Source organism: Numenius arquata, chromosome 1, assembly GCF_964106895.1.
Source record: "Numenius arquata chromosome 1, bNumArq3.hap1.1, whole genome shotgun sequence".
Lineage (NCBI taxonomy): Eukaryota > Metazoa > Chordata > Aves > Charadriiformes > Scolopacidae > Numenius > Numenius arquata.
In genome coordinates this window covers 75736950-75756635 of record NC_133576.1, presented here as the reverse complement: position 1 = coordinate 75756635, position 19686 = coordinate 75736950, and the positions used below count along the sequence as shown (strand labels likewise).

General features: G+C 39.4%; 1 protein-coding gene across 2 annotated transcripts in view; it reads right to left on the bottom strand.

The window, feature by feature from the left end:
- Positions 1–19354, bottom strand: part of TUBGCP3 (tubulin gamma complex component 3) — a 58022-nt gene extending 38668 nt beyond the window's left edge. Inside the window, exons 1-5 of one of the 2 annotated variants that reach the window (XM_074145558.1) lie at positions 19113–19354; positions 7567–7674; positions 5516–5583; positions 2135–2212; positions 1288–1505 (exon numbers count right to left, since the gene is read on the bottom strand). In XM_074145558.1, the coding sequence (XP_074001659.1) occupies positions 1288–1505; positions 2135–2212; positions 5516–5583; positions 7567–7674; positions 19113–19188 (548 nt within the window). In that variant the 5' untranslated portion in view covers positions 19189–19354. Of the gene's footprint in view, positions 1–1287; positions 1506–2130; positions 2213–5515; positions 5584–7566; positions 7675–19112 lie in introns of both variants that reach the window. The other variant, XM_074145567.1, reaches the window with a different exon arrangement.
- Between the last annotated feature and the right edge of the window lie 332 nt (positions 19355–19686).

The window sequence follows — 19686 nt, the reverse complement described above, 5'->3', positions numbered from 1 at the left end:
CATGGAGCTTGTTAGGACAAAATAATATGGCTTTGTTCATTTCTGCATCCCTTAAGATGATTTATTTCCCTTTATAATAAAAGGGAAATTATAGTCTCTTGAGTTTTTCTGACATTAACCGCAGCTTTTTTGAAAAGTGATGTTCCCATTGCTTTAAGATGAAGGCTTTATTTGCAGACTGTTTCATTCAAGGCTGAAACAGCTATGCAAATAAGTAGAGTCCTCACTATTACAAGTTCTGTAACATTCTGTTCACTCTTCCATGCTCAGCTTCTATGAGGCAATGTATACCCAGGTATGTATTACAGAATTGCTGTTGAACCACTCCCTCTCACAGACCAAACACGTTCATTTCCCTCTGTGGAACAGACTCTGTGCAGTTCATCTCTGTCAGGCTTTGAAGAGCTGCAGGGGTAATACAGTGCGATATCCAATGGCACAAGAAGGGCTCAAATTTTGAGCATGTAACTGCCTGTGTTGGCTTATTTAACAAAGTCAATACTCAGGTAATCATCTTACGGCTTACAGTGGACAGCTTCTACTCATCAAAAGTCTGAACTATTTGGTATTTGAATGTTTCAGTTTCAAATGTAGATTCATCCTGGTATGAACAGACAATTAAACTACTGCTGAACAGTAAGTGGTTTAGAATTTTTTTTCTAATAGGTAATTTTTTTAATCAACTCTACAAGAGTTTGGTTTGTTGGTTTTTCCCCCAAAAAAACCCCTGTCCACTCAAGATGCAAGACTGCTCTAATATAACAGCCAATGTGCTGTGAACATGCTTAAAAAAGTCAGACCATGCAAGAAATGTCACCCATTTGAAAACAGAGGATGTTAAGTCTACTAATTTGACACTGAGGAATGCTTTGTAAAAAGGAACTTGAGTGACTCTAAATCCAATGTGTTTACAGAAGAAAAATAAAGACTACTTTAAAGTGTTTCAGAGAATTGAAAAATTTGTAAAAAGACTTGGCACTAAAATCCAGAAGAGTGGATTCAGTAAAATATCAGCTATTCAGCAGATAGCCAAGATTAAGTTTTAAGAATGGATACACTTGGCCAGCCATTTATGGTTTCATACAGTCATATGACAGCACTTGATATATAGAACTGTTCAGCTAAGGAACTCAGTTTCCATGCAACTATAGTGGAATTTCCAATGGCATACAAAAGGGAAGTGGGTAGGGAAAGAATGAGAAGGAGGAAAAAAAAAAGGGAAAAAAAAAATCAGATCCTGTCTAATCTTCTCCAAACCTATTTGTAAGGTAAAACAGTTCAATTTACCCTGGAAGGAGCGATTGTGGAGTTGGCGTTGGCCCATTTAGGGCATACAGGCTGATGCTGCTGATCCCACTGCTCCCCATGCTGCCAGAACTCTGGGCAGACTGAGCGCTGCGGTCTTGGTAATTCAATGGAAGGCTTTGAGGCCGGGCATAGTAATAAGGGGTTGAGTGAGCATCCCGGGGCAATGCTTGAGCAAAAAGTGTGGCATAACTTGATACCTGAAAAGGAAAGAATTTGAAAAGGGAGGAATAAAAACAAAAGATTTGTGAGTTGCTTTAAGTCACATCTTCACTTAACAGGAGCGTAATATTCAAGAATGAAAAAAATAACTAAAGACCATGTTTATGCAAAGAGGAAATTGTTGTTACAACTATAATGACAAAAAAGCAAATTCTTTGCAGTGAGCAAAAGTACTTTTAGCAATATAGCTTATTTTTGCCTGCTAATTGTCATTAGCAATAGCTGCAAAAAGCACTTTGGTGCTAGCAGAGCTGCAACCAGAGGAGGAATTTTGCTCTCCCTACTCCATTTCAAACTCATTAGCACCTGAGCAGACATTACACCTCCAAGCAGAAAGCAAACAAAAGAATCCACTTATCTAATGAAGTCGCAGCTTCAGCTTCAAGTGTTGGAGAGCTCACCATTTTACACTTACTTAGTATTAAAAAATTACACAAAACACATTTGCAGACACTTGTGTCAGGTGTGCTCTTCCTTTCAGCCACACGCACAACCACCACAAACACAACCTGAGGTGGTGGTTAAGTCTGGATAGTGAGTCTGATGACATCTAAAATAAGTGACACATTTGCTGTTTCTCAGAAGTAACAAAGGTCTCCTCACTTACTTTGTTAGACTGCTTACGTGGATCTTCACTAAGGCTAAGCAGGAGGTAGAGTATTGACCATTTGTTTTTCAAAATGCCCTTTAAAAAAAGATGAAGACAAACAGAAATGCATTTGTTTCAACTCTTGATAATAATGGATTTTTTTTTTAATTACCCAGCCTACTAACATGTACACATATAAATCATTTTTCCACACAAAGAAGACCAACTCAGAGCCATGTTCTTGGTAAACTGGCAATGTGCACTGCAGCCTCTGTATTGCTAATTTTATTGATTTTTCTCTACTGTGTTCCAATCGTGAACTTTTACCTACTCCAAGATCAGCAAGTGCGCTCAATTTAAAATCCATACCAAGTAAGAAAGACGTTTATATAGAGTTGAACTTTTACCAGCATTCCCATACACTCTCACCATTTGAAACATCTTTGATGCAGATGCAACTCTAACCTAAAGCTGAAGGAGGAAAGCTTTTGGTACAATTTTAAGCAAAGAACTGTCTTTGCTTCACTTTTTCCTTCAGTCTCCTTTACAGGGAGGCACCAAACATTTGAGGCTTTCAATTTCTATTACTTTAAATGCCATTTAAGAGAGCTACCGAGATTTTCACAGCTTAAGATAGAGACACTGTTAACATGAAACTTAAGAAATATGCAATATAGTCTCTAGCAAACAGATAATAAATATTCAGATACATAAAAACTGTTAGAGTAACACTCTCAGCAGCTTTAGATCTCAGCAGAAAGCTTACCAGCAGAAGAAAGAATAATGCTAAAGCCCAAGCTACAAAAAAGCACACTTTGAAGAGAAGAATTATAGCAAATATTAAAATGTTTTATTTTAGATACGAATATGTTTCTAGATATATTACTGTGTAGTTCTGTGACACTGATACTTGCACCTGAATTGATCAAGGACACAGAACCTTATAATGGAGAAAGTCAAAGAAACTCATAGAAGTTCCCACACAATACTGATCAAGCAACGGTCTGGAATACTAAGCAACATTGAATAAAAGGAAACTTTAGTCATACCAAGATTCAACAAAGATTCCATCCCTTATGAAGCAATGTAATTCTGTGCTATCAGTCTTGCAAAAAGCACTTTCAAGATCACTTTGAAATTCTCTTTTTTAAACACATTTTCATTCCCACCTCTTTCTATTTTTCCTGTTTCTCTGCAAATTATGGACTTTGTGTGTATATGTTACACGCTGTAAGAATTTTGGCCATAGAACACTTCTTTCTTCAAGACAGAACCCACTAACTAAACCTACTGAAGCTCCGTGTTATTATATGAGTAGAAGGAGACAATCTACACCATTATGTAGAGCAAAAGTCTATTATCTTCTGCTGCATAACTAATGCAGCAACTCATTAACAACTGGTGAAGAAGGAGCAACAGCATTGCCTCTTCTTCTACTGGCCAGGATACAATAAGTATAAATGCCTCAAGAAGGATGGTTTTGCTCAACTGGCAAGCTGCCACTAAAATAAGCACTGACCTCCTTTTCTCTTTAGAGTAACAGATGAAACAAAGTTAAAACAGATTCACACAAGCTTTTTTCTTTCTCTGAGTGGCTTTCAAGAGAATCGCTGGAGGAAGAAAAGGATGCATTGATTTAGAAAATGCATGTTCCTTCTATGCCCTTCCCTAAGCTCACAGGGAAAAGAAATGATTGTCCACTACTAGTAATAAACCAAACAGCAGACAGAATAATAATTGGTAGAGTGAATTTTAAAAAAGGCAGTATTCAGATGATACCATTTAATGTACACAAGATGCTTGCACAGGAAAAAAAAAAAAAGACAGAAGGCTAAAAGAACCTCAAACATTTGAGCAGGCAGCAAAATATGAGGAGATAACTGATGTAAGCTTGCATTACATTCAGAAGAATAACCAAACTGCTATGAACACATATAAGGCATTTTGTTTCCAAGTTTACAGCCACTATGCTCCGCAGCTATGTTGCTTGCCAAGTGCAATGCTATGGCAACACAGTACATAAACTACAGAAATACGCTACAGAAAAATCTGTATTAAAAGAGCAAGATCACATAGTGTAATACAAGCAAGAAGAGGCTGAAACCAATGGCTGAGATCACTGGAACGGATGTCTGCAAAACAGTGACACTTGCTTCACTGCACAAACCAATGCAAATAATTCATAAACCCATAGGATAAGCAAAAGCAGAAGAGTTACACAGTAACTTTAGACCCAACCACTAATAAACTAGTAAGGTAAATATGGGGGAGAGGAGGGGCAGAACCAACTTCAAGTCGGCATATGCTCCACAGAATCACAATTTTGTAATCTTAAAATCTTAGTATTATCCTGTAAAACTCAGCCATGACCTGTACGTAAATACATTAGTAAAAAGCAGAACAGAGAAAAACATTTCACCTAAATACAAAATAAGGACAAGTTTTCTCTTATACAGAAACATTAACTAATTTTTGTTGTCAAAAATCAGGTACGTGCAAATGACAACTGTGAATTTTATTGCTCACCATATTCCACCCTGCTAAATACTCGATTTTATGAAGAATCCAGAACAGATTAGCAGCAGCCATTTTTCAGCTACCTCTGCTAAACTTCTATCCTCACATCTTTCCTTCCTTTCACCTGATCCACCTTCCTGCATTATGGGCTTCCTATACACTAACATCTTCTGTCAGAATATCAACATGCAGAATTACTAACATCAGAAACATTGGTGTTGGCAGAATCATCAAAGTCAGCAAACCCTTTACCTTCAACATTAAAGACTTGGAGCACTGAAAAATTCAGAAGCATGAGGACTGTTTAAGCTCTAGATAATAAAATCAATGTACTTACAAGGCATTGCTATAAAATAAATGACAATGAGAAAACTCATCGGTTTTACATATAAAAAAAATGAACACTTCTATTTTTACAGAGTTCCTTCCTTCACATGAAGTGCCCCTTCAGGTAACTGGACTCAAACTAAAAATGTATCCTTTATTCTTTTCTGATTTACAATTACATCCAAATTAATTTCTAATTAATAGCAAACAGCTCATAGTCAAAAAAAAAAAAAAGAGTAACTTGTAAACTTTTTCACAAAAATTGCATAATGGTTGAGGTTGGAAGGCATCTCTGAAGATCGTTGAGTCCAACCCTTCTGCTCAAAGCAGGGTGATCTACAGCAGGTTTCCTATGACTGCATTCAGTCACGTTTTGGCTGTCTCCAAGGATGGACACTCCACAACTTTCCTGGGCAACCTTGTCCACTATTCAACCATTCTCTCAGTAAAAATATTGTTAATGACCCAAGCACTCTCCAAAACAACTCTGTAACATTAGAAGGATGCTTATGTGTGTTTTCAGTTTCTTTACTCTTTATACTTTTATTACACTACCTGTGAACCGAGTTTTCTGTAGAGTTCTGAAAACAAAGCAGCATCTGCTTCCCTTCTTTGTCGCACAACTATTAAAAAAAGAAGAAATATAGATTAAAAAAATTGAAAGAATTATAAGTCATCTCTGAAACTATGTATTTGTGGTAAATTGGAAAATACACCCAAGAAAGTACAGTGATGCTTAACTGTTTCACTGTATTTACTCAGAGTTTTGCTTGTTTTCAAGTTACCTGCGTTCCAGCCCTGAAAATTCTTGCATCAAAAATAATGCAATGCAAGTACCTGTTTTTCTTAGAGCAATAAAAACATTCACCTTCTCAGTAAGTGCCCTTTGAAAGTCTAGTCTGCCATTCTGTAGGTTTAGGGAATTAAAAGATGACTGAAAGCAGGTATGAGTCAAAGTATGCTATAAAGCCCTTGACAAAATTAAATGTAATTGTTCCTGTTTTAGGCAACAAAAGTAGTAATGCCATTTGCTCAAGTCGAGCAAAGTCAAGCAGAATTCAAGGTTGCATGAATTCTATGATTCTAACTGCTACATATTAAGAAAAATAACAGTCTCAGTCACTGTCAGTTACATAACAAGTCTTTGCTCAAAGGAAAAGCATCTTCAAGCTTTCAGATGTCTTCAGAAAAGCGATGTTACATCAGAAAGAGACTTGTTTAAAAAAAAAAGGATAAAACAAAAACCTCTGAAGAAAAATTAATAATAAAAAAATTGTTAGAAATGTTAATTAACATCAAAAGCCACTGCTAAGTACATTTTGCCAAGTAAGCCACTTCCTGCCTGGTAACTCCAAAATAAGTATAAAGTTCCAAGGGTATATCTAGTTACTTGTTACAGGACCACTAATACCACCCTACAAGCTGAAGTTTGGGAGAAGGAGGATGAGGGAGATAGCTCTCTTCAAAACTCCTGGCAATAGATCCAAAGAATATATGCTGTGCTGGCTAGTACTAGCCAAAGCACGTAGAAATTCATCATGCAGCAAGTGTATACCGTAGAATACAGTGTTTTAGAGTGGCATCTAGAGAAATTTTCACGGGCATATTTGCCTATCATCAAGTCATGGAAGCTCTACATCAGCAAGAAATACACATGTACTTTAAAAGTTAAAACCACTGACTTCAGTTACCCCTCTCCCTGCCTGAATATTCAAAGCTCAAACATGAAGCTTTAATTTAATTAGCACACTTCAAGTAATTGTTTCTGGACATTCTACTGTAGAGCAGATAATCTGCTGAAAGCAGTATTTGGCTTTTCAAGAAGAATGCATCACATCCCCATTGGATTCCCACAGTGCGACACTTGACACAGAGCAGCACAGGGCACAATGGAATGTAACTGCAACATAACTTACGCTGTCATGATCTAATGTTTTGGTTTTGAGAAGGTGGTTGCAGATAAACTTGTAGAGAAACTGAAGGCAAAAAGTATCAGGTAAGTCACGTAAACAATTCCATCAATTCCCAGGATGCTCATTCAGCAAGTTTCACACAGGTGCTCATCAAAGCCAGGCTGGGTGGGGTTTTGAGCAACCTGGTCTAGTGGGAGGAATCCCTGCCCATGGCAGGGAAGGGCAATGATCTTTAAGGTCTCTTCCAACCCAAACCATTCTATGATTCTATGAAGTTAGTTATGCCAAAATGTAATATTTCTAAAATGCACACCACAAAAATATCATTCTTCTAAAAAGATCTATGAATTCATGAAGTCTGAGTATTATTGAAGTGAAAGAAGTGCATTAATTGTCCTTATTTTCATGGTGGCTAAAATTCAAAGTAATTGGCAGCAAGGGAAGTCTAAGCTGAGCATTCAGAAAAATCTGAGCTGTGAATACAAATAGCCACTTAGGAATATTAACTGGGGAATTAATGGAATTTCCATCATGAGATTTCAGGGGGTGAGCATTAGTAGTGAGCATTAGTAACAGATTAGGTAACTATCTGTGAGGCAGAGTTGTCCTATGGTCAAGGAATAAACTGGTCACGTAACTTCTTGAAGAACTTCCATACCTACTTCTAAGAAAGATAAACAAAGATGCACTTACGCTCTTTCTTGATTTTCTCCGCTACAAGAAATTCATCCCGTTCAACGGTGGGAGCAAAGTTACTTCCAATAACCCTCACTGCATACTGAAACTGTTGGGCTACATCAGCTGAAAGAAAAAAGAAAAACTCTCTCAGTGCAAAGTGTTAAAGTTCTACTAAAATAAATAAATAAAAAAGTTAAGACGTGAGATTGCATTGCTATGGCTGAAACCAGCATAAACGTACCTGGGTTAGATCAGATAATGTTATACTACAATCCTTACATGCACTTCTAACCAGAGGGCAGTAAAGTCCAGTTTACCCGTGAGCTTATTATCAGTGCCATACTTCAAACACACTCACCTGTATACACTCTGCAAAATAGTTACACCTAAATTTGTGAACAAGCCTTTCCTATTCTGTGCTGACAGAAGAGACACTTAGGCCTACCCAGTTATGAGAGAGCTTTAGCACACTTCAATTGGCTCCCCCCTTCTCCACAGATGGAAGTGTTGGGGGACTTGGCACTAAGTCACGCAGTTCAGCTCACACATAGGAACAATATAGCGGTGTCCACCAGGCACACTCTCTCACCAGGCACCAAAACTGGATTATCCTACCCATGGATCTTTACTCGGATATCCACAACAGTGGTTTTACCAGTTTGTGTGCTGGTTTTAGGTGTTTTGTTTTAAAACCACTTTACATGGTTTCACCACTTAAGTTCAAAGCTAGCTGAGAGATACTGGCATATTCCAATGCATAATATAGATACTAATGGAGAGGTTACAAGCCAGTGACCTCCCTCCACTGCTCCTTCATCATGCAATAATTCTGTTTTGAATATTGTTGCTGAATAGTATTGGTTTAGTGCAAGAATCTCTGCTTTCTGGGAAGACTAAATAGTCTGGTAACATTGAGATAGGGCCAGCTGAGTATTAATGCCTCTACAGCACAGTCATGGTCCTATATATTGACCTGAAAAATCAAGCAAGCAATAACCCTACAGACATGTCAAGTGCCCTTACAAAATGTCAGATAAATTTCTATTCCTCATATAGGAATAGCTATAATAACATGAAGGGAAAGGTACATAAGAAAAAGCATAAATGCGTTGTGTCAGCTACTTGAATCCTTACATTTCCTGACTTCATAAAAAAAACCAAAACACACCACAAAGCACCATGCATCTAAGCAATTCTGCACATTAAGTTTGTTTTGTATATAACAATTATGTGCGCATCAGACTCCTCATGTGCTTTATGTAAGGACATTTATTAAGTTAAGCAGTCAGCTTTCAGAGAAAGTTGTGGAGTAACACAGCAATGGTTCAGCTGAGGAAAAAGAAAGGATGTTGGCCTGGACAAATACATACAAAAGGAACAGGAAAAAAATAGAATAGGATGAAGATCCTCTAGAAGCAGAAATATTTTAAGCATTGAGTCAGCTCTTAAATTAAATTTGACATATTATTATAATGACTTAACATGGGCTACAAATTAAAAATAAAATTGCTAAAAGAGTTCCAGGTCAAGCATCTTGGATGAACTAAAGTCAGGAGAATGATTCAGGGTTGATACCGAAGTACTTTATCAATTATGACATGTATCTAGATTAAATAAACTGCCTCAGTGATTATCCACTAAAAAGCAGGAGAGAATGGATCTCCAGTAAACTAGTAAAATACAAGTTCTAGAACAATATAAAAAGAAAGAAGAAATTAAAAAACCCAAATAAATAGATGTCATCTTAAAAAAAAAACACACACAACAAAAACCCAACACCACACACACAGACACACACTCCCCAAGCCACAAGAAATTCCCTCTATGGTTCCTCCTTGCTCATTAGATGCATTACCCTGGTTTTCCAAGGAAAATTATGTTGCGAAATGAACTTTTGTCCACCTGCAACACCCTATCCCTTAAGGATTGTCCTTTAACTTTCTAACTAATTTGATAGAGGTCTCAGGGATACCAAGTTAAACAGATTTCATAGAAACTGGGAACCGGTAGAACAAACATCCAAACAACTCTCCCTTGGGGAGCGACTGCAGGGAAAGTTCAGTGATTAAGTATTCTCTCTGGTCTCCAGCACAGAATTAGCAGTATCAGGTACTGCATCCTGCCCAGAGCGCAGCCAGCAAGCACACAGGAACAGAGAGCTGGGGGATGAAGGAAGTACAAGCTGATAGTATTGCAGCTGAGGAATGCAGGGGGTTTACTGAAGAGAAGACTTATGACAGAAATCCACAGGAAATAAAGACATATTTAACTTTACTGAATGAACTTGTTTCGTATACATATATGGTCTTGCAGTATATCACAGTATGTGTATCTTAATAAAAGTATTGAATAAGAAAATATCTAGTTGATTAAAAAAAATAATAATAATTCTGCTACATCTGGACAACTGATGATTATTCATTCAGCTGCTTCTGCTAACTTTTCAGTTTATTATACTGTGATTATCAGTAAGCTTAACACCTGGAGAAAAATTTTAAAATCAGAGCATTACATTTTATTTATTTACACTGAATGACAACACACATTTTTTCCATGTAAACAATGCTGCATTTACTGTGTTTATTAATTTTTTAAAAATTCTTTGGTTCATGAATCAAAAAATATTTAAATGCCATGCTTCCTCTCTTTTTTTCCCCTGTGGTTTCAGGGCTTTAGATTAAATTCAAGTGAACCAAGATCCACACAATGAGAAATCAAGTAGGTTTACTGTCTTTAGTCACTTGATAAGATCATTATAAAATCCAGAAAAGATGTGTACAAAGTCTCTATAGAGACTCTCTGGAACTTCATTTCTCCAGAAGAACTGCCTCTGAAAGACAGCTATACATTGCCACAAGATTGGGTGGGTTTGCATTGGTTTTTTGGGGTTTTTTTCGGTTGATGATGTTGGAACAGGAATTTACCTCAAAATAATAGAAGAAAATCATGGACTTTGCCATTTGTGTGTTTTCCAATCTGCCTCTGACACTACAGCTTTTAAAAGACTACCTACGCTTCTAGTTGTGTGGTACAAGGGAGTATTGATGGCAAGACAGAGTTAAAGAAACACAAGAAGTTTTCTGGACAGAAACGTTGAAGATTTAAACAGAAGTCCTCAAATTAATAAAAAACACATCACATACACTATTAACAGCAAGTAGCAGGGTTTTTTCCTGTAATGGGAGAGTTTTAAGATGGACATACAACCTTTTATAATTACCTTCTATTTCAACACCAACCACAACAAGACTAGTTAAAACAGAGAAACTTAGTATAGTCTTTTCCATACTGCCCTAACAAGGCATCTGATAAAGATATCTAGTTAAAAGACTACAATTCCATCAAAAAGTTCTGATTATTAAACCTGTTACATAACTTTGTTCCATATCATTAGTAATCTGTTCTTCAGACACAGAGATTTGTACTGGAAATTCAAGTGCATAGCAAGACTGTTTTTATATTATATTTTATTCAGATTTTCATGTTTTATTCATATCAAGTCCAGCTTCTCTTTTACAAACAAAACTCCCTGCTGTGGGAGTTTCTTCAGCAGATTATTTCTTGTAAGTCTGTAAAATAACTTCAGTACCTAAAGCGATTAAACATAACTTAACAGGGATATCTGTCAGTAAAATAAAGATTCACACGGTTTACAACTAACAGACATTTAATTGCTTCCCTCCTCAAAAAACAGCCATTATGACAGCAGACAGGCTAAAAATATGCAGCTATATGTGTACATCCTTCTTTGTCAAAAAGTGGTTACAGCATGCATTTATTATGTAACTGCAAGCTCAACATATCTGATGCATGAAATCAATGCAGAGTAAGGGAAGAAACAACAATGGTCATCACTTGTATTCCAGAGTTTGATCAGAGCAGTGAATGCAGATAAAGACAGACACTCCCTCACAGACTATACCCCTTAAAGTAATATACACATACATATATAATTAATGATACTGGCAAGCAGCCATACAGCTGAAGAAATAGTACTTATGAATCACAAAAAAAAAAAAAAAACCAACCACAAAAAAACCCCCATAAAACTCTCTCCTTTGAGTAGAGCAATCTACCAATAATTCAAAATCTATACTCCACCTAACCATTCATACTTTTCTATGAACAATGCAGTATTAAAATTGAACTACTTCAGAGGGCAGATAACAGCATTTTAAAGCTGCAGAAAATGCAAGTGTAGCACATGCAAAAAAGCATAGAAGCAATGCACAGGAAGAATTTGGTGGTAAAGAAAGCAAGCAGAGATAGGACAAAAGGGGAAGTTTAAAGGAAAAGTTCAAAATGCAGAGACACTTGGCCAATATACTTCCAAGAAGCCAGTATTTCAGAGAAAATGCTGAAATTCAGCAAGTCTTTGGCTAAAAAGAAGCTTCTAACATTACCTATAATTTTAGGAAGTGATCTGAAATTCACTTTACAGTCTTACATATTTCTTTCAACACCATCAGCTATGGGTCTATGGAAGTTTACAGAGGAAACAAAAAACAAGTCCTAAAAACCTAGCAATTGAAACATTGTTTCCAAACATTAATGTATCATAATTGTGAGAAACCTGGTTTCCTGGAAATAAGAGACTTGGTTATTTTAAATTGTCTGTAAGCATAATTTCTGAAGTATAGGACGATTCTAAAGAAAGCAATCTCAACCAGGCAGTAATGACTTTCTTGAAAGACTTCAGAGACTAGCTAACTCTCTCCACTATCTCTTCTTCCAGTCAGCTGTCATCTCAGACAACTGCTTTGCTTAAATGCAGATGCAAAATTATTGTAAAACAATTTACACGATAAACTGTGTTCAACACTACGTGTGGCACTGACCAGCTAACAACTATTGCTGCAAACTACGCAGACACAGATGCTGCCATCTAACACATGCTGAAGGAAAAAGAAACCAAAACAACCAAACTTCTTTACTGTAACAAAGTGTTTCCTAAACACCTAATGTGCTACTGTTGTAAAACTAAGCCTGGAAGAAAAGCTGTCGAACTTGAGAACCTTCTCACATACACCACGAGCACATACTGAGTTTGTCAATACAGTAATGCTACTGTATCTTCTCTGTTTAACTATATCAAAACTTCTACATCAGTATGAATTATTACCAGGGGAAAAAAAGCAATTGCATTAATATGATGTCATATGCTGATAAACTAAAATACCAGTCTAGAATGCTGTAAGTGTTACTGGTTTGGTTTTTTTGTTTGTTTGTTTTTTGTTTTGTTGTTTGTTTTTTTTTATATGAGAGAATCTGCACATATTTTAAGCAAAACTGCTTGTTCCTGTAGAAAGCATTGTGTTTAAGAAGCATAATTTTAGGACCAGTCCAGTTATGAAGTATTCCTGAAAAAAAATTAAATTTGCATCAGTCTTCTGCATTAGTCAACTACCTTAAATGTCTTGGCTGCAAGTTCATTTCTCTCAGAAGGAAAAATATCAGTAAAATCAAATTATAAAATGTAAACGTAAAAACATTCTGTCCATGCAAGTTTTTATTTGAAGCATTTTAATTTTATTTTTAATTGACCATCTTTCCAGTCTTCACACTCCTCTCCTGCAAAGGAAAAAAAAAAAACCAACAAATGCACAAAATAAAACCCAAACCACAGACACTCCCATGCCTTTCCTTACTTAGAAGTTGTCCACGAACTTTGAAGCAAAGCACAGGAAAGATAACTATTCTTTAATTCTGGTTCCTAATGTATTGTCAGTAAACAGATTTTTTGAGGAATGTCCCACTGGTGTATCAGCAGCTCTGTCACACAGTCTTCTCAGAACATTCCCTTCACTATGAATTTTTGGCTAACTTGTCAACTTGCATTTGATTCTGTTATTAGCATAGATAAACCTCCCCTGCCCTCCCCCTGGTATCACCTTTTGAATGGACATTATGCTTACCTCCCAACATGAAGTCTTAACATATAGTTCAGAGCTAAAAAAAAAAACCTAACTAAAAAAAAACAAATAGCAATAACAAAACCCTCACTGACATTAGAGAGATTAAGTTAAGGCCATAGTATGGATTTCATGTAGCAAACTGCTCTCTGAAGACTGAAATACCACTTTCTAGAGCACATGCACCTCCAGAAGCACTTTGGCACATCAAAATATTTTTAGGATTCAAAAATGAATATACGTAACTTGAATATTTACAGCAATACCATTCGATTCCATTGGACACACAAAGAGTTTTTACAACTGACAAGCTTGTACAGAAGTCTGCAAAGTCTCTGACTAAGATTACCAAGAGGTTTGTGAAAGACAGCTAAGAACAAGAAGCTTTTTGTCAGAAGGACTAAATTCACTGTTCAAAGAGAGGCACGCAACCCTGTATAACTGCTGGAGTCTACAAATAAGGGGAAAAAAAGAAAAAAAATCATGGAAATTACTGCACAGCCAGGCAAGCTCTCTGCAAGATCAGGTATTAGCATAAAAGTGAGATGGACAGCCTGCATAAACACAGAAAGATTGATAATAAAACACTAACACACTAGTTCTTAGACACTGTGAGGACATGAGGAAGAAAGAGATGGGCAATGGCTCCAACGGCAGAGAGCCCCAACCAACCACAGTGGGTGACCGCAGACACCCAGCGCCATGTGAAGCAAGCTTTAAGCCCTTCATTGAGAAATGGCCAAAGCACAGGAATAAAGAGCTTTCAAATCTTAGTTCTACAAAAAAAAAAAAAAAAAGTTGAGGTAGACTTTTGTATTATTTTAAACAGAGTTCTTCCACATAACTCAGCAGACCTTGTAATGAATTTCTCAGAGGCAGAGCTGCCACAAAAAAAAAGAAAAAAAACCAAAATCCACAACAGTAACTAGGCTTACACAGCTGACTGATTCTGGAAACTAAGCAAGCCATCTACTTAATGGATAGTCTCAAAAAAGTGGGAAGAGAGAGAGGATAGCTCCATCACTGGGACCCTCTGCAGCCACATTCCATCATAGCACTAATTCACTTCAACATAAATCTTTAACAAGTGGAGAAGGTGGAGGCCTACTAAGGCCGTCACAGGCAGAAGCAAAAGAATCCCCAGCAGATAACAGGCTCCATCAAGATTACGGAGTATTTCAGGCATGGGATCGCAGAACGTAGACAGGGGTGCAGAGCAAGACCACTCATCCCACATCGGCTGTTAAGTACACTACTACGATACAAACATTATACAAACGGAATCCTTCAGTTCCTTCTGAAGCCATAGCCTCCTCACAAACATAATAAAACACAAGTGCTAAGAAGGAACATAGCCAAGTATATCAAACCTTCTGAAGTACAAACTCAGGGAATGCACAGGCAGGGAGAACCATTAGATCCGCAAATTTCAACTCCTGTCTATTACTTACCCAATTACATCAGTACCTTGTATTTTACTACAGCACTTACTCCAGGAAGGTATCAAAAGCTAGGATTTCAAGAAATTAACAGCAGGCTAACTACACAAATGATTAAAGATGGCTGTTTGTACCTAGCTTCAGCTTCTTGTTACTAAAATTTACTAGAAATTTCTCTAATAAAGATCTCTTAAGTATCTAAGCTTTTTTCCCCCCTCTAAGCTCTAGAAATAACTGAGCATCATAAAGTACTTACCAAAGACTAAAGTGATGATATTTGTAAAGTTTGCTTCAAAAAAGTAAATGTGTATGCACAAGGCAGCCTAACTTCATCAGTACACAGAGGGGAGAAGCTGCATGTAGTCCACTAAGCACACACAAATACCGTACTTCAAACTTATCCAGTGCTGAAAGGAAATTAGAGTTACAGGCCTGAAAACCAGTGATATGCTAAATAACTTGTATGGTGGTTTCCTTACCACCTAGGGATACATGCATTTGTCTCAAGACAGAACACTGGTACTAACAAAATTCCCTTATTGTCTTTATTTGTTCTTTGGACACAGAAACCAGGGGGGAACAACCACCACACACGCCTTTCATGACTGAGATTTCTTTCACGGGCTTTTTGATTTATCAGCCTCTATGCACTTTGAATCAATAGCCGAGCTGATGACAAACTAACACACGCACTATAGTTGACTGTTTCAAGAGAAGTCTTATGTTAGAAGGTCGAGCCTTCAGTGCTAGAGTCCCTCATAACACAGGAATAAAGAGCAGGGTAAGGATGGGCTTCCAATCTGTGACACACATAAAAATATGGATGATGGTAAACGTGGCAGACAACCTACACAATTTTTTTTTTCTTTAAGCTGTTACTTCAAAGAAGTCCTCAGATAACCCACAAGTGAACAGATGTAATAGGCTACAGGTTGCACACAGCAGCTTACCATGATTTGGATCAAAATTTCACCTTTCATTAGTCACACATGAGACTTCAGATACACAAGTAGAATCCCAGCATGCAGGAATAGGTTCAACATTTAATTAAAAAAAATAACACAAACTGGAGTTCTCTTCCATGTTTTCACACATACTGCTTGGAAATAAACTTATTATTCCAGTCAGAAGAGGTGGAGATGTATATAATCTACAGATTCAAAAAGGAAGTGAGCCACCTCTCCCCAATACCCATACCTTGATTGATAGATGAAGAGGTTTCTTCCCATGCTCTGTTTATGTTTAATAAATATCACAGACCTGGATAAGATACTCAATACCAAGAAACAAGCTTAGATTCAGTTTAGACTGCAGTCCCTTTCAAATCTAAGAAAAAGAGTCATGAAGAAAACAGGATTAGGCAATATAGAAATAATGTCCTCAGAGGCCTCCACTATTCCAATAAAGCAAGACAATCTTTTTCAACCTTTTATTTTTTTTCCATCCTGTTCTTTTTAGAAGATGGACTAGCACAATAATTTGACATTTCTGGTAGCAAGAAGTTTGAAGTGCTCTTAAATAAGAACATATACCAACTGTATCAGAAAAAGCTTCCAAGAGATGTTAAAAGCAATAAACAGCTTTAAAAGCAAAGCTAAAACTGCACCTTAGAATTGTAAGCTGATGTGAAATATCCTTTAATATTCAATTAAAACAGTTGCTAAAAGAAATGTGTTTTTATTTAACCACACAAGAGGTATTAAACGGTTTAGAGGCTACCATTGATTTGGGGGAGATATGGGAAGAGTAGAAAGTTGCCACATCCTGATAAAATCTCACACCAGGAATCCCGTCACAGAATTATTACCGAATGACAAGTCTGGAAATGGGAAAATCTATGGCCTGGCAGAAGACTTAAACATGCAATGGAGACAGAAAAGATTTTGGAAAACAAAACACAACAATCAGCTGTTGGTTATAGAATCATAGAATCATTTAGGTTAGAAAAGACCTTAGAGAAAAGATCATGGAGTTCAACCAATCAACATAATGTTTCTGTGAAGGAGTCCCTACTCAACCTTTCAGTGAAGACAAAAAAATTCCAATTTCTCCCCAACTCTTCCAAGCTTCTCAGATGAATCACAAAATCACAAAATGGTTTCAAAGATCTAGTATGACCCCCTGCCATGGGCTGGGACATATTTCACTAGATCAGGTTGCTCAAAGCTCTGTGCAACCTGACTTCCAGGGATGGGGCATCCATAACTTCTCTGGGCAACCTGTTACAATGTCTCATTGCCCTCAGGGTAAAAAATGTCTTACTTATACCCAATCTAAACATACCCTCTTTCAGCTTAAAACCATTACCCCACATCCTGTCACTTCAGGTCTTTGTAAATAGTCTCTTTCTGTCACTCTTATAAGGTCCCTTTAAGTACTGGAAGGGCCTATAACATCTCCTGGGAGCCTTCTCTTCTCCAGGATGAACAACCCCAACTCTCTCAGCCTGTCTTCACAGGAAAGGTGCTCCAGCCCTCTGATCATCTTCATGGCCCTCCTCTGGACTTATTCCAACAGGTCCATGTCTTTCTTGTACTGGGGACCCCAGAGTTGGACACAGTACTCCAGGTGGGGTCTCGTGAGAGTAGAGCAGAATTGCCTCCTGCCACCTGCTGGCCACACTTCCTTTTATGGAGCCTGGGATACAGTTGGCTTTCTGGGCTGCAAGTGGACACTGCTGGCTCATGTTTAATTTTTCATCCACCCACATCCTCAAGTCCTTCTCTGCAAAGCTGCTCTTAATGCTTTCATCCCCCACTCTGTACTGATACTGGGGGTTGCCACAACCTAGATGCAGGAACTTACACTCAGCCTCGTTGAGCTCCATGAGGTTCACACAGGCCCACACCTCAAGCCTCTCAAGGTGCCTCTGGCTGCATCCCTTCCCTTAAGTGTATCAGCTGCACCATTTGGCTTGACATCACCTGCAAACTTACTGAAGGTGCACTCAAATCCACATCATTAATAAAGATATTGACCAGCAGCAGTCCCAATACAGACCCCTGAGCGACACCACTTGTTACTGATCTCCATTTCAGCATTGAGACATTGACTGCAACTCTTTGGATGCGGCCATCCAGCCAGTTCCTTATCCATCTAACAGGTCATCCATTAAACCTATACCTTTCCAATTCAGAGACAAGGATGGTGTGTGAGACCATGAGGTGCTGTCTCCAAGAGGTGTAAACGTAAAGTCTGAGAGACAGAAAAACAACAAGTATTTTTGCACCTTGTCACTAGTTTTCTAGACTTCTAAGGTAGCAGTGATTCACTTATAAGCCATATCTTAGTTGGTTTGAACCCAATTCTTTACAACAAGTCAATATGCAGTATTTTTAGTTGCTGTCATGGAAATACATAAAGGTAACCAGGAGAGACTTGTCAGAAAAGAATGGCAAGGAAGCAGAAAAGAACACATAAAAGACTTTACAGCCACTACTCATAAGGGAGAAAGCCATCTCTCATTTAAGAAAATAGACAGAACAAAAGCCATGGCATGAATTTGTCTGGTGAGCAATGCTTATAAACAGAGCAACTTAAACAGGAGACTTAGCAGATGCACCTCTTCCTTCCTACCCTCCAACTGCTTACTAAAAACAGAGTCTTTACCTTGATTGCAACAGATAGAAACTTACGCAAACAGGCAAAAAGAGATTCATTCCCTTGCTGGAGCATGGCAGCAGCAGGAGGATGCAGAGGACCTGTAGAGGACCTAGCCGATGTCAACGGCTGGACTTGACCAGACACCGGGGGAAGGCAGAGATTCCTGAACGTGTACACCACCACCTCTCATCCCAAACACCCCGGGAGCCGAGATCCGCCCCCATCTCCCCGCAAGTGGAGGGCGTCAGCGAAACGCTCTGGGGGAGGATGACACGAACCCCCACCTCAGCCCATCTCCCGCCACCCAGCCGCCCGCAGCTCCGGCTGACGGCACCGCTGCCGTGCCCGGAGCCGCCCGGAGGCCCAGGGCGGATCGCCCGGGCTGCTACCCTCCTCCTCGCCACAAGCCCCACCGGGCCAGGGCGGGCACCAACACGATCCCCGCCGAAGGGGCTGAGGGGGCCGCCCTTGGCGGGGCCGACACCCGCCCCACCGGCACCCCTTCACCCCACCACCACCACCCCGGGCTCGCACACCCTCCTCCCACCCCCACGCTCGGGGGCTCCAACGGCTGTCGGTGAGAGGAATGGCGGGAGAAAGCCGTTACCTTCGCTTTTGCCCAGGATGCGGCAGCAGAGGTTCTGCAGCAAAACGTTGGGGGATTTTTGGTCCGGAGTCGCCATCGCCGCCCGGGAGGCAGGAGGTCGGGGCGGGGGGGGGGCACGGCGGGATGAGAGAGGAAGGGAGGTTGGAGAGGAGGCGCGCCCCCCCTGCTCAGCAGCGCAAGGACCCGGCGACACCTCCCGCCCGCCGCCTAGGGCGCCATTTTAACAGAACCCGCCGAAAGCCGCAGCGGCGGCAGCCTCGCACCCACAATGCCCCTGCGCGCCGCCGACAACACGCTCCGCCGCGCCGACGGCGACGACGACCAGAGGTTCCGGGGGAGGCGCCGGACCACCTTCTCCTGCCCCTGCCGCTGCCGCCGCCCGGTGCCGGGGCTGAGGTGCCGGCCGGGCCTGGCACACTGCGCGGAGGCGGCACGCAGGGCCCCAGGCCGGAGGCGATGGGCCGGGGAGGCTTTATGGCAGCCTTCCAGTACGTAAAGGGGGCCTACAGGAGAGATGGGGAGGGACTCTTTGTCAGGGAGTGCAGTGATAGGATGAGGGGTAACGGTTTTAAAA